The following is a 15,655-nucleotide window of genomic DNA, read 5'->3' as shown; positions in this document are numbered from 1 at the left end:
GAAACTTTATTAAGGTATTTAATAGCATGGATATCTCTGCTTTAACAAACCTTGTATTTTGAATTTATTATTATTACGTGAAAACATAGATTAAAACCTAGTGGTTTATTTTTCAAGTTTTATGGGACCTGTATTTGTAGATTCAGTATTCACGGATTTTTCAATTTGATTAACTCGACTTGTTCAGGGGTTGGCGTGCCCTTGTTGTGGGCGCGCATACCGACACTCTGCGCAGCGTGAGATGATGCAGTGCTCGACCTGCAGGAAGCACGTCCACAGTGCTTGTGATCCAGACGCCAGCGAAGACAAGGTAGAACTAAGCTTAAGCACATAATTAAATGAAAATCCACAAGAAGAGTAATTTCGTTGTAATTTCACAATTTCAATTCACTTAAACCTATATCTGATCAATAATGTGGAAGATATTCTCTTTTTTATTTTTATTTCTTATGTTTTGTAGACTTGTCCGTAATCTTGCTGTTTCTTTTCCTTTCTAGTTACATATCTTTAAACTTTGTAAGTTTTCATTTCACATTTTACGTTTATCTCTCGCCATTATCTTATTTTATGTTATTACAATCATTTATGTTTCATTGAATCATTTCTTTAAAAGCATAACTTCCTTTACTTTATTGAAAACCGTTTGAGTGTGCAAGGGACTGTAAACGTAATCATCAATTGATTAAGTGGCATGTCCGATTCACAGCAGTACCTTTTACAGCGTTGTCCGTTCACTTGAATCAATTAGATATCTATAATTTTTTTTCAACACTTTCTTTTTGAGATGTATAACTAAAACAAACAATTGTGGGTTCTCTGTAAAAGTGACTTGCGCATTTCTTGCTTCTGAAACAATGACGACAGTTGTACAAATTAAATTTTTTAAGCCAGTAAAACGTTATCTTTCACCTTTTTGAACAGATTACGGTTTTAAGGTTTCAAGGATACAGCTGTGAATCGGGAATGCCCCTTTAGATGGAGGAACACTTAAAAATTATCTAGAATACTAAACGAGGATTAAATTATTCCCCCCCCTCCCTCCTTTACGTTTAATCTATTATGTCGTTCCTTATCTTAAGACCGATAGTGAAATGTAATTTTTTTTTTAATTAGCGTAACAAATCTTACGTTTAAGGTTTTGGAGAAACGAGCCGAGCAGTTCACCTACATGTACGTGTGTAAGATCTGTAAAGGACAGCAAACGATGAAATCTCCTGGCGTGGTCGCCGGCAATACCTTCAACGCTCCGATATCAAGAACATATGATGATCCATCGCCGGCCGACGAAGAGAGTCAGGTCAGTCTTACTTTTCAAAAATGGGGGGGTGAAATGGAAAATTGAACTGTTAAGCAATAGTATGCTCCTTAGTTCTTTCTGAACTTTTTACCCCAAAGTTAAAAATTTCAAATCATATATTTCCATCAATTTAGAGATTAAACCGCCCTGAAATTGTCTTAAACTATTTTAGCAAAGTGGTGAAAAACTTATTTTTAAAATAATTTTTCGTTCGAATTTTTACCCACGTTTAGTTTCTCAAACAGTTCTTTTCTTACTGTACATTTTGAGATTTTTACTGGTTTTGTTTAGCAAATAAAAACCGTGGTTTCTCCTGGGGCACCCAACAGAGCTTACCAGGTAAATAAAACATACAGTTCAATAGTATAAATGATTTGATGGATTGTAATTTAGTTGACGATTTAGCGATGACATGATTATTTAACAAACAAATAACTTTTTAAAAAGACTGAAAGCGTAATTTTCAGTGAGCCTCCATGCAAAGATGGCTTTACCAGATTCACAATGGTACCCTTTAAACCTCTATTAATAATGCTGAAGTTATTGTCGATCCTTTATCTAGGTTTAATAGTGTCTGATAATTCTGATAACTTTTCCTGTAGTAGAAATGCGCAAGTAACTTTTTTACAGAACCCGAAGTTGAAAACCATCACTTTTAAAAATTATAAACATCGGACAAAGCTTTTAGGGTACCGTTGTGCATCGGGCATTGTCATCTTAGCATGAAGATTCGCATATAGTCCCTTTAACATAATTCATAGATGTATTGTCAACGGAAGTTTTAATGAGTCTTCAAATGAAAGGTTGCTAAATATTCTCTTAACTTGTTTTCACTGTTTCTTGATTAATGATATATTAAGTATCATTAATGGATTATTAATCGTTAACCAGAAAATATAGAAATTTTTCACTGTTTCGACTATTGATTGATTGATTGATTGCGTGCTTGCTTGATTATTTGATTATTTGATTATGTTAGGTCCTGGTGACTCCCCCCTGTCCAGTTCTGGATCTGGGTTCTCTGAGAAGAAGAAAAGAGTTGCTGAGATCCGGGCTAGAAGAGGCAGAACTCCTAAGTTTAAAGGTGAAAATAATAAGAAAACATCATTTCATCTCGTTTAGGAATTTCCATTATTACATTTCTTACTCATAAGATTATCATATAAACAATACCATGTCTTTAACAAGATTTTTTATTAATCTTTAATTGACAACTTGTCTCCAATTATTGTTTTAATTAAGGTATGGTTGGACTACAGCGTCCCCAAGGAGAACCTGGCCTCAAGCCGGAGGATCTGGAGGAGGACAACAAGATGATCTGTCTCAGCAACCAGGACGAGTTTGTTCTCACTCAGGTATATCCTCTACTTTAAAAAAAACACTATAATTTTGTAAGAAATGAATCTGAATCAAAACAAAGTAAAAACAAGTAAAATAATAAGCCAAGAGGAAATTTTAAAAAAATTGTTAAAAGAATTTAAAGATCAATTTAATAGAATTTGAAGAGAAATTAAAGATAGTTCAAAGTTTAAGAATATCTTAAGAAAAACTGAAGCTATGAAATCTAGAGAGAATTAAGAGAGAATTAAGAGAGAATCTAGAGAGAATCTAGAGAGAATCTAGAGAGAATCTAGAGAGAATCTAGAGAGAATCTAGAGAGAATCTAGAGAGTGAATCTAGAGAGTGAATCTAGAGAGAATCTATGTGCCCGTTTTGGGAATTTTAGCATTTTCCCTAGAAACAATACCTAGATCCACAGGAATTGTTCAGCTATTAACATGATGGGGCAACATCAATTCTCCATTGCGCACCTCTTTAATACACATGAGTCTCTTATATTCTTTATTTCTGGTACAGCGATACAGAGCTAGGACCCATGAACTGAAAAACAATACATCAGTCACGGGTTGCATAAATATTAAATTAGTAATAGAATAACTTAAATAAATAAAATTAGCCAAGTTTACATTAAAATTTGCTCCAGGTGTGCTAAGTGTGAATAAGTTGCAACAACAATTAGGTATTAAGATAACACTTAAAATGTGCTAAATGTAAACAAATTGCGACAAATTTATATGAATTAAGGTAACACTTACAAAGTTGATTAGGCCGGAGAATTTAATAGCTCTAGAGTTGGATGATCGTTACCAGCTGTCTCTTATACATAACTAGAAATAATAAGGAGAGTTTATATAAAGGCTTATCATGTGTTAGAGGAGATAGTCACACTTTTGTCTTTAATTGTTCACAAAGATCACACGAAACTTGATTATATACCTTTATTGAATCTAGAGTGAATCTAGAGTGAATCTAGAGTGAATTTAGAGTGAATCTAGAGAGAATCTAGAGAGAATCTTGACAGAACCCAGAGAGAACCTAGAGAGAATCTAGAGAGAATCCAGAGAGAATCCAGAGAGAATCCAGAGAGAATGCAGAGAGATTCCAGAGAGTAGTAAAGACGAGTAAAGCAGAGTAGTAATGAAGAGTAGAAAAGACAAGTAGTAAACCCAAGTAGTAAAGACGAATAGTAAAGATTAATAGTAAAGACGAGTAGTAAAACCAAGCAGTAAAGACGAGTAGTAAAGACGAGGAGTAAAGCCGAGTAGTAAAGACGAGGAGTAAAGACGAGGAGTAAAGCCGAGTAGTAAAGACCAGTAGTAAAAACGAGTAGTAAAGCCTAGTATTAAGGACGAGTAGTGAAGTCAAGTAGTAAAGTCAAGCAGTAAAGTCAATTAGTAATGACGACTAGTAAAAAGAAATATCTAACAGAGTAACGAAAATATTTGCAAAGAGATGAGATAAAGAGAAGCAATAAAATTCTGAAACGGGTGCCGACAAAGCAACAAGCAGAAAAGAAAAGAAATGGTTTAGATAAATATTTGTTTTCATAGGATATTTGTGTTATGTGTGGATCCCTTGGTAATGATCTAGAAGGTAGACTGATAGGCTGTGCCCAATGTGGTCAATGCTACCATCCACACTGTGTTAATGTCAAGGTAACTTACAGTGCTTAGGATTAATTTAATTTTTATCCGGATCCTGGATCCGTCCTGTAGAAAAACATTCCAATCCAGCTCATCAATGTTATTTTAAATTTTGCGTACATCTTTCACCAATTACAAATTTCCGAAAATTGATTCCCTTTTCGCAGAAACTTGATTAACAATAAATAGAAAGGAAGGTTTTAACGTTATCGCCTGAGTTGACACTAAATTGCTTGCTTTCTACTTTTTGGGTAGTAAAGGGGAATAAACCGTAGATATACAAATCTTTTTCAATTTTCTTCCTGTCAGTATCTGTACATATACTTTTCTTGTTTGTCTGTCTGTCCGTTTGTGTCCAATAAACGTCAAAATGGCTAAAACGCTTGGGCTTGCACGAAAAAATATATTTATATCCGCAAACTTGTTTTTGTTTTATATTTTACGAAAAAAACGATGCTCACAGATGGAGACACAATTAAAAGTTGAAATAGAAGATGGACGCGAAGCGAAGCGCCCTAAAAGACTATTTGTTCATATATTTTATTTGATGTAGGTTACCAAGATAATCCTTGAGAAAGGTTGGAGATGTCTCGACTGCACCGTCTGTGAAGGTGAATTGAAAAAAAAACAATTGTTATTAGAGGCGTACTCAAGGGGGGGGGGCTACGGGGGCCAGACCCCTCTTTGGTTTAGTAAAAACTGTGGTTTTCGGGGTTTTTGGACCCAAATTGCACAAATAGACATATGTGTTTTCTTAACGGGTTGAATTTTACAATTGCACTATGCTCACTTAGAAAAGAAATGCCATACGGAAACCGGTTTTTGAAAAGTCGAAAAGTTTTCTTATGCAAGCGAGAAAAAATTTCTTCCAAATACGTCAAATTTGAAATCAAAAGATTCGTATTGAAATACGAATTTTAGAAACGTTAAAAATTATTCCCAATCCCTCCCCACCCATCAACAATCCTTTTCTCCTAAGATGTAAAGGCTCGATGTGAAAGAAAACGTTTGTTTATCGCCAGATTTTTTTTCTTTTTTACGAAAAAATTATTTATTGTGAAAGGGTAAATCTTTAAAGTGAAAAAAAAAACTATTTTTTTAGAACTTTTTGCTTAATTTTTTCAGAAATCATCCTTGAAGAATTAAGATGCATGTTTCATTGTCGACTTTTTGTTTGCTTTTCCCCGAAGAAAATTCCTATATTTGTTATTTAAGGATGTGGGAGGAAACATGACGAGGCAAATATTATCCTTTGTGACGACTGTGATATCTCATATCATACTTACTGTACAGATCCACCCTTAGGTTTGCAAATTTCCGGTTATATCCCATTTTTAGTTATTTGATTGATTGATTGATTATTGATTGCTACTCACAACGTATATAATTGATCAATTAGGCTACTAGGCAAGCAATAATTGATAAAAAATGTCTAGTTTTTAAATATTATAAAAAATGTTTTATCTATTTTCCATTAATTTATTTGATATTGCAAAATGTAAAAATGTAAATCAAATGAATTGATCTGTTTAGAAACTGTGCCAAGTGGTGCCTGGAAATGTAAATCAAATGAATTGATCTGTTTAGAAACTGTGCCAAGTGGTGCCTGGAAATGTAAATGGTGCAGTGTTTGTCAATATTGTGGTGCAAATACGCCAGGTTCTTTTTACTTACCATCAACCATAATTCTGAAATCAGAGTGATATAAATTTTGATTTGATTCCCCATGTTTCAAAATCCTAATTCAATGACTCAGAAAAGTTATGCTTGGATAATCTTTAAATCGTAACTGTTCTTATTTATTTTGTGAAAAACCAGACTGTAAATTTGGCAAGGCAAACTTTACAGTGTCGATTATACAGAGTGTCCCACATCATATTAGATCGTGAATAGCTCAAAATTGGGATTTTAGGGACTAATCAGAAAATTTATAAACAATGAATCATTTTTAAAAAACGTAAAAGCTTTTTATAAAAGTTTTCTTGCAGAAAATATTAGGTTTTCGAGTATTTTATGCGTATTTTGGCGTTAAAGCTTGGAGATAATCTGATATTATATGGGACGCTCTGTATGTAACTCGTTGGCAGTCTGAGTTTGAAATTTAAAAGAGTATCGTTGAACAAAACTGAGTTTCATTTTTGGGGTATTTACATTTGTGTAGATTTACATGAAAGAATATAAAATAAAGAGAGAACATAAAACTAACCATGTAAAATATTATTCATTAAAAGTATATTGATATCTACAAAATTGCCGAACCCCATTCGTGAAATCCGATTTTCATTACTGGGTTTTATGACGATACACTTTCTTAAGTTTTGGGCTCTGGGTTCTCCAAGATAGCTGACAGATCTTTTCTTGTACTATGTACACTGTACAGTTCTTATTTTATACAAGAATTGCCATTAAGTATGTTTTATATCTTAAACCATGATTCCATGTGTTCAGGATTAAATGCAAGCTGGTTTGATAACTACTCTACCTGTGGTCAGTGTCACTCCCTCCAGCTCTGCCCTCTCTGTGAGGAGGGTTATGAGGAGGGTGAGCTTATTGTCCAATGTATTAACTGCTCAAGGTTAGTGAACACAATCTTCTAGTCATTTTCGAATAAAAGAGAGAGAAGGAGGAGAAGGGGGGTTCAGTTATTACCAATCAGCATTCAGCATTGTCTAAAACCAATGTAAAAGTAGGGGAAATGAAAAAAGAAAAATTGACTTGATCAAAATCCATAACATTATGATTAATACTTGCTTCTTCATAAATAGTAAAAATCAATTCAATTTTGGTGGACATTCATATTATAACAAAATCCATGACGAAATCAGTGCATTGGAAGGTGTTTTTTACGAAATTGATTAAATTCTCGCACTTGTTTCTTGCAAAAATGCTTTAAAATTGCACCCTAAATATGTAATTACAGTATTTTTAATAAATGTAATATTTCTAGGTGGTGCCATGGTGAATGTGATTCTATTATGACAGAAGAAGATGCGGAGAAATGTCACGTGGCTGGATACTCTTGTCAGCTTTGTCGGCCAGCTGAAGCTCTTCCCCCACATCTTGCTATGCAGACCCAAGAGGAGAGAGAGCAGGCAACTAAACCTCCATCACCCCCGCCCAGTCCTGAATATCCAGTTTATGGAGGTTTCTATAACAACGCCAGCTATATGCTGGATGGGATCATGCTGAGTGAACGTGGGATGCAGCATCTCAAATCTCTGACGATAGAAAAAGACCGAGTTCGACGGAAGCGACGTCTTGGTCCTGATATGTTTAACTCTCTTGATCCCTTGGGAGGAAGTCATGATAATAGCTTAGAGGGTGATGATGATGATGAGGATGATGATAAACCAATGCCATCCTCAGTTGTTCAAAGTCATCATAAAGATGGGGATGTTGTTAGACCTTTAGCAGATGGAAGTGCACCTGATGCACCTGAGGGGTTCACAATTGTAGTCAAGGATAATGGACTTATGGTTCTCCGAAAGAAGCGATACAGAGATCTCAAGAAGGTCGGTATTGGAGGATTTCTGGCTAAAACAAGAACTCCCAAGACAAGCAACAAAAAGGAATCCCCAGAAGAGGACAAGAAGAAGCGCCCAGTCTGGAGACCAAAGAAGAACAAAATTCTAGTTCAGTATCCTGAATATATTCAAGACTCCTTCTTTGGTAAAGATTTTATGGTTAAGTGCCCTGATAAGGTAGATGAAAACTATGAATTACCTTTAGCAGACCCAAAGAGAGTTGCAAGGCAAGATGAAGGAACCTCGCTGACTTTAAACAGAGATGCACTTGCAGCTCTGGAGGAAATGAAAGCAAAGGAAGAAGCTGAGAAAAAGGAAAAAGAGCAGGAGTTGGCAGATGCTAGAGCAGCTGCGGAAGCTGCAGCTAATGAAGCTGTGGACAAAGCCAGACTTGCAAAGGAAGAGTTAGATGCTCTCAAGCACGGAGATATCAAGGACAGTAAGAGCTTTATCAAAGAAGATGAGAAAATGGATGATGAAGATCTGATGCTGCCCAGTGATTTGTTCGGCGATGATCTCTTCAAACTAATGAATGGTGGAGAAATTGATATTGACGAGAGTGCTCTGGATGAGGCTGAGGAAGTTAATGAGGAGATGGATGAAGTCAATCCAAGTACAGCTAACAACGAACTTGAAGCAGGGTTACGGGACATGCTGGGTCCAGACTTTGATGCTAATGATATGGAGGATATACTTAAAGGAATTGTTGACAACGAGGAGAAGGCTAAGATTAAAACTGAGATAAAGATGGAGCCTAATGATCCCTTGCCAAGCTCTGTTAATGACACCTTAAACAAATTGTCTGAAAATTTTGACTCCTTTCAATCCTCGTCTCCTGGTTCTGCTGCCATCAAGGAGGAACTGATTTCTACTTCCAACCAAATAAATCAGGCAGCTACCTTAGCTCCTTCCTTTATTGAATCCAGTACCAACCCTTCAACACCAATAGACACTCAAGCACAAGCACCTAGGCAACCAGAGCCACAATCACAAGGTATGTCTCCAGGATTATCAATGGGAGCGCAGAATATATTAAGACCACCACAACCAGGACATCAGAACATTATCAGAGGGCAGTTACCAGGACAACAAAACATGCCTGGGACTCAACTTCAGCTAGGAGCACAGAGCATGCCTCAAGCTCATTCACCCATGCAACAGCAACCGATGACAATGCAGAATACTTTAGGTTCCAGAGTTGTTGTTTCTAGCCAACAGGGCTTCCAAACTTTAGAACATCAGGTAATTAAGAGACGTCATTGTTTTTTATAAAGCGTTATAACAAACTCAAGTATTTAATCTATTTATATATAATTGTTCAGATGCGAATGGAAAGCACTATACCTGGTTCTGTAATGGGAACGCCTATGTCTACTGCGTCTATGGGCATGACCTCAATGGGAGGACAAAATGGTTCCCAGATGTTGAACTCATCACAAATGTCCCAAATGGGAAATTCAAGTCAAATGTCACAGATGCCGATGAGAAGTGTTCCAGGACAAATTTCTAATGAAGGAGGACAAATGCAAATGTCAAATCCAGGAGGACAGCTTTTAAACACTGCGGGACCAATGTCTAATATTGCAGGACAAATGTCAAATGTAGGAGGACAAATGATAAACATAAGAGGACAAATGCCAACCGGTATGATGAGACCAGGACAGATGCAAATGGTGAGACCCATTGCTACAGGAATGATGTTAGGACAACCTCCAGGACAACTTGGACAACCTGGACAACCTGGACAATTAGGACAATTAGTTCAACCTGGACAGATGGGGGAAACTATCCAAGGTCAGCTTAATCAACCAGGACATCCTCAGCTCGGTCAACTTGGTCAGCCCAGACAAATCGGCCACATTGCGCAGCCGGGTCTAATACGTCAACCAGGACAACTGGGACATGTTCAACCAGGCCAAATCGTTTATCAAGGACAACCTGGTCAAATTGTACGGACCCAGGTTGGACTAAGTGCACAGTCTGGAGGACAAGGGAACCCTGTTGTTGGGATTACGAAGGAGAGCGCCCAAGGTGCGCATATGGCGAAATGGGAAGCTGACGAACCTCTAGGTGAGTTAAATAGCTAATATCGCTCAATGAAATACTTTTTTAGTTTAAATTCCTGATTGTTGTTTTACAATTTTTCATTTATCAAATATGAGTGTTATTTTCTCCTGAAAGCCAATTAGTAATAAATTAACATTTTTAATGCTAAAAAAGGTTTTGAAATATGGGAGGAAGGGGTTTAAATGTTCAACAAAATTTGTCTCTAGGGAAAATCATTTTTTTCCCACAAGACATCTTTTAAGTGTTTTTTTTCGCTTAATTGAGGAATTGGGTCAAAAGTATCCAAAAGTATTTCCCCAAGATAATCAAAATTGTGTACCCCTGTTTCTACCCCTGCTTATATTCAGGGGACCAGGCTACAATAGCGATGATCCTCTACGCCAACGTGAATCACGTGAATCTCAAGGCGGAGTTCCCAAGCTGGAATGATAGGATAAAACAGATCGGGAAGATTTGGAAAACTTTACCGAATGAGAGACGCGCGCCTTATGTAACACGCGCACGCGAGAATAGGACAGCCAGCAGGACTAACAGACCTATGGTGAGTACAAAGTAGTTAAAAATACCCCAGCCTAAAAGTTGCATGATCCGTGCCGGTACAGCACGTACTTTATATGCAGTCATTCGTACTGTCAAGTCAGGCTACCCAGTGTAGAGTCGACCCAGCACGTTTTATGCAACAAAAATGTAGCCTGAGCTGAAAACTTTAGAATTGGATACCCTTAATCCTGATCGCTTAATCTGAATAATTATATATCCACTGTGGAAACTTTTAACTTTAATTTTGATCCGCTCTTTTTGGATATCCCATTTTCTACTACATGTAATAATGATACGTTAGATTACAAATACAGATATGATGCTGTATCGATTGGACTAATATCCGATTGAACTATAAAAGTCAGCTGTTCACAAGCCAGCTTTTAGAGGATTTGAAGAAATATAAATTTAATAATGTGAATATGAACTTATTAAAAACATATTTTATCACGTTTGAGGACTGTCTTTATAAACATAAATCCAAAACTTACGTTCGTTTAATCGATTGATATGACACCACAAGTGCGGGAAAAATTAAAAACCGGTTTTCAAAAGTTAAAGAGCGCATTTATAATCTCAAGAAATTAATCTTAAGATTAAATTAGTCTGGGGATTAGCAAAAAGGGAGGATGAAGCATTATCTCGATATCCACCATTCTAAAATTTTTAGCTCTGGCAAGATTACATTGAAAATATCTTTCTTTCTTTTTTTATTTAATTCTTTGACTGAATTTTTTTATTTTCTATTCATTTATTTATTAGTTTAGTTTAGTGTGATATTTTTAGACATTAATCTTTAATTTTTATTTCAAGAGAGTTTACTTATTTTTAGTCGAAGTTGGCTCGATCCCGCCAAACACGCCTCTCCCATTCCGATCCTAACCCCTTACCCTCTATTTCTTCCTACCCCAGATCCCCCTGTCCTCTTTACCCCCTCTCACCCTTTGCCTCTGATCTAGCATCCCCGTGTGAGGGTCTACTAGGTCCCTGTGATCCAATGATGCCCCTGATAGGGTCACCAGGAGACCCCTATCAATCCCTGGTCAGTTTTGCAGGGTGTACCAGAGAAACTAAGTTTTTCTACTTATCTGCTAGATTCTTAAGATTCACAGCGGAGTACTTTCATTTTAATAGATATTTAATGGTCGTATTTGCTGATCTGTTTTCTGAAGAGAAAAATGGCCCTGAAGTTTTCAATTTTCTTACTAAAACCTAATTTTCAGAATTACGTTTGATCTTTATTTACTTCATTTGGATTCTTCAGTCTTTTTCTTGAAGACATTCGCATATTTACAATATTAAGTTATTTTAGTTTATTTTACCCGTTCACATTTAAAATATGAATTCTCTGGACACCCTGTTATCGTGTTGGGTTGAAGGGAAGGTTGTGTTTAGCTTTGTACATAATTTTATGTGACTAGGGATGGGCATCGGTTCGTTTTTAAACATTCAAGGTTTTTAGAACTTTTCAGAGGCTGAACAAGCATATCAGATGTTTTTCCTAATCCAAATTATGCTTTTATTATATTATTTAAAAATATTAACCAACACGATTTTGCTTTTGACAAATCGTTTTTAAAATTCGTTTTTGTTGACACTTCGTTCATAGAAACATTTTGGATAATATTATAAAAGCAAACTTCAGGAAAATCAGATTTGAAAATAAACTATGAATGTTTAAAGACGGGTCTCAGAATGAAGACCATCATTACATGTGATGGTGAAGGATAATTTTAGTTTGATCAAATTGAAATAGTTTTGATTGAACCAGGGCCGAACATAAATATTTATCCTCCCTTCATGTTAACCAGGAAATAGACAGGGGGGGGGGGGAATAGCAAATCGAGTGCAGTATGAAAATCTACTTTTCGAGATTTGTATAGGCTAGCAGAGATTTGAAAGATTTTTCTTCTTATTTCTAATTTTAAAAATGATTTTTGAAGAAAAAAAATGATTCAGAAAAAAATGCTATCATTAAGTTGTGAGATTTTTGATTTCATTAAAAGAATATGTTTTGATGTCGCGTGAATTGGGTAAGGCTTAACTGGGGCCTGGGTAATTCTCCCTTTAAGGAACCATTGTGTGTAGTCTCCTTCTGCTCCGTGGTCGGCAAATAATCAGGAATCTTACATTGCATGAAATTGTAACACCAGAATTTTACTTGTAGTTGCGGTGCTTAATAATATTATATAAAGTAGCAAACATTACAATGCACATATTTTGCTTATCAGAACTTTGTTGTAGCAATTCTACTAACGCAGAGACTCAGAGATTTGGTTGAGTGTTTTAGTTTGGTTTGTTTTTTAGTTTTTAATAATCTTTTAGAAACGTTATAGGAATGCTTTTTTGTACTGAAATCCTCCCCGCAAACTGTTATTAGGGTTAACAATTTATTTAATGTTTTTGTGTGAAAAACTGATAAATTTATTTGAGCCCTTGCATTATCTTGGAAACATAAAGTAAGGGCTGGGTATTAATTTTCTCTTCCCCCCCCCCCCCCACAAAAGAACAATCATGGTTTTATTGCTGAAATTAAACTTTTCTTGAAAATCAACGAATTTTATGAAATTCAAAATTGATAAATAAGTTTAAGTATTTGTTAAAAGTATATAAATATTCGTTTGTTCAGGGTGAACCTATGGTAAATCTGGGAGGTGGAGTTCAAGGAGTACAAGGAGGTCAGGGAGTACAAGGAGGTCAAGGAGTACACAGTGTTCAAAGTGTTCAACCTAGAGGTCTGGATAACAACCCACTTCAGCATCTTAGTAAGTTTTATTTTAAATACATTCTTATTCATTTTTCAAAAATTCTAATTTTGTTTTATCAACTATAAATGCTTAAATACAGGGTTACCCATAAAGGATGAGACGTCAAAGACGTTTATTTTGTTATGTTTTAGTTCTTAAATTTCTATGTGAGCTTTAAACTAGTTCCATTGTCACCTTCCGATTCACAAAACCTAAAAAGCTTTGTCTGATTAAGAAAGAATCAGTCATCTTTAAAAACTCATTTTTTCAACTGGAGTTTGCACATTTCTCTGCAGATACAATGGAAGGAAATTATCAGAATTAAACAATTTTCAATCAAGAAACCCACAATATCTCATTGATCAGATAAAGGTTTAAAGGGTACCGTCGGGAATCGGACTTGCCTTTCTTTTTTATTTGTTAAATGGGATCTCACTTAACATTACGACAGTTCCTTGAACCCCTCATCCTTTGTACATAATCCTCAATCTTAATATGTAATCATTGCCCCTGATTGTCTTACATCAGAACTTTTTGATCGATCAAGATCTGAACATTTTTAAATCAACAGTAATTAAAAATTATATTTAAAATCCATGTCATGCTTGTTGCACTAAGCATCTTGCCTAATGCTTGAAAAACCTAAGGATGTCAACAGAAAAATAAAATCAAGTCCTTAGGTTTTTTCTCTAAACCGCACCAACAGCATGTTTTAAACACGTTTCACTAGATATTGTATGGTTCTATTCTCCTGTTTTCTTCTTACATTGAATTTACAATGTTGCTGAACTTTTAGGGTTTTCTATCGGAGGTTTAAAAATATAGATTTCTACATATTACATTTCTAAAATGTAATTATTGTACTATTCGGTTTCCTGAGGATGTTTTCTTTTGTTATGCACAGAATCTCAATATGTCCTACGTCGCTTTTAATTATTCATTTAATATACTATTCTACGGTAGACTTGCATAACAAAGGTGTATTCGGTACAGTTTAACTGTAAATGCATAAATATATAAGAAGAAATTTTAACTTTATTGGAAAACTAGTTCCTTTTTATTCATGAATATACAAACTACTCAATTCCTTCCAATCATGAATATACAAACTACTCACTTCCTTCCAATCATGAATATACAAACTACTCACTTCCTTCCAATCATGAATATACAAACTACTCACTTCCTTCCAATCATGAATATACAGACTACTCATTTCCTTCTATTCATGAGTATACAGACTACTCACTTCCTTCTATTCATGAGTATACAGACTACTCACTTCCTTCCAATCATGAATATACAAACTACTCACTTCCTTCCAATCATGAATATACAGACTACTCACTTCCTTCTATTCATGAGTATACAGACTACTCACTTCGTTCTATTCATTAATATACAGACTACTCACTTCCTTCCAATCATGAATATACAGACTACTCACTTCCTTCTATTCATTAATATACAGACTACTCACTTCCTTCCATTCATGAATATACAGACTACTCACTTCCTTCTATTCATGAGTATACAGACTACTCACTTCCTTCCAATCATGAATATACAGACAGACTACTTACTTCCTTCTATTCATATATATATACAGACTACTCACTTCCTTCCAATCATGAATATACAGACAGACTACTTACTTCCTTCTATTCATATATATCAGACTACTCACTTCCTTCCAATCATGAATATACAGACTACTCACTTCCTTCTATTCATGAGTATACAGACTACTCACCTCCTTCTATTTATGAATATACAGACTACTGACCTCCTTCTATTCATGAATATACAGACTACTGACCTCCTTCTATTCATGAATATACAGACTACTCACTTCCTTCTATCCATGAATATACAGACTACTCACCTCCTTCTATTTATACAGACTACTCACTTCCTTCTATCCATGAATATACAGACTACCCACTTCCTTCTGTCCATGAGTATTGAGTATACAGACTACTCACTTCCTTCCATTCATGACTATACAGACTACTCTCTTTTTTCCATTCATAAATACAGATTTCTAACTTCCTTGGCCCCGGGTGAAGGTTAGATCATCAATTACTTCACTGGTGTTGGTGCACTTACCCTTTAGTTTTGTGGATCAAACACAACACCACATTCTGAAGTTTACAATCTGTTTAATCAATCCTCCTTCTTCCTTCCCATCTCCTCTCCTTTCCTCGTTCCATTCCTTCCCATCTCCTCTCCTTTCCTCCTTCCATCCCTACCCATCCCCTATTCTTTCCTCCTTCCATCCCTGCCCATCTCCTCTCATTCTTTCATCCATTCTCCCTCCCTACCCATCTCTTCTCCTCCTTCCATCCCCTACCATCTCCTCCTCCTTCCATCCCTTCCCATCTCCTCTTATCCTTCCATCCTTTCTCCCTCCCTTTCCATCTACTTTCCTCCTTCCATCCATTCTCCGGCCCTCCCTTTTCATCTCCTTATCTCCTTCCATCCCTTCTTCCTCCC

At 35.8% G+C, this 15,655-nt stretch overlaps 2 protein-coding genes across 5 annotated transcripts in view; both read left to right on the top strand.

Annotated features, from left to right (window-relative positions):
- LOC111711184 (histone-lysine N-methyltransferase 2C) overlaps positions 1–1,865 on the top strand; it is a 9,643-nt gene extending 7,778 nt beyond the window's left edge. Inside the window, exons 11-14 of the mRNA XM_023485465.1 lie at positions 188–310; positions 1,136–1,297; positions 1,589–1,636; positions 1,860–1,865. Coding sequence (XP_023341233.1) covers positions 188–310; positions 1,136–1,297; positions 1,589–1,636; positions 1,860–1,865 — 339 coding nt within the window. The remainder of the gene's footprint in view (positions 1–187; positions 311–1,135; positions 1,298–1,588; positions 1,637–1,859) is intronic.
- LOC111711171 (histone-lysine N-methyltransferase 2D) overlaps positions 1,595–15,655 on the top strand; it is a 29,444-nt gene continuing 15,383 nt past the window's right edge. For 2 of the 4 annotated variants that reach the window (XM_023485449.1, XM_023485446.1), the window contains exons 1-13: positions 1,595–1,636; positions 2,277–2,381; positions 2,540–2,652; positions 4,189–4,293; positions 4,835–4,892; positions 5,497–5,586; positions 5,815–5,940; positions 6,730–6,856; positions 7,229–9,047; positions 9,128–9,875; positions 10,220–10,413; positions 11,245–11,454; positions 13,042–13,177. In XM_023485449.1, the coding sequence (XP_023341217.1) occupies positions 2,542–2,652; positions 4,189–4,293; positions 4,835–4,892; positions 5,497–5,586; positions 5,815–5,940; positions 6,730–6,856; positions 7,229–9,047; positions 9,128–9,875; positions 10,220–10,413; positions 11,245–11,454; positions 13,042–13,177 (3,724 nt within the window). In that variant the 5' untranslated portion in view covers positions 1,595–1,636; positions 2,277–2,381; positions 2,540–2,541. The remainder of the gene's footprint in view (positions 1,637–2,276; positions 2,382–2,539; positions 2,653–4,188; positions 4,294–4,834; positions 4,893–5,496; positions 5,587–5,814; positions 5,941–6,729; positions 6,857–7,228; positions 9,048–9,127; positions 9,876–10,219; positions 10,414–11,244; positions 11,455–13,041; positions 13,178–15,655) is intronic. The other 2 variants (XM_023485447.1, XM_023485448.1) reach the window with 2 other exon arrangements.

The sequence above is a fragment of the Eurytemora carolleeae genome, unplaced genomic scaffold (genome assembly GCF_000591075.1).
Source record: "Eurytemora carolleeae unplaced genomic scaffold, Eaff_2.0 scaffold232, whole genome shotgun sequence".
Classification (NCBI taxonomy): domain Eukaryota; kingdom Metazoa; phylum Arthropoda; class Copepoda; order Calanoida; family Temoridae; genus Eurytemora; species Eurytemora carolleeae.
Note: the sequence above shows the minus strand (reverse complement) of the source record. Positions and strands in the feature narration are given on the sequence as shown.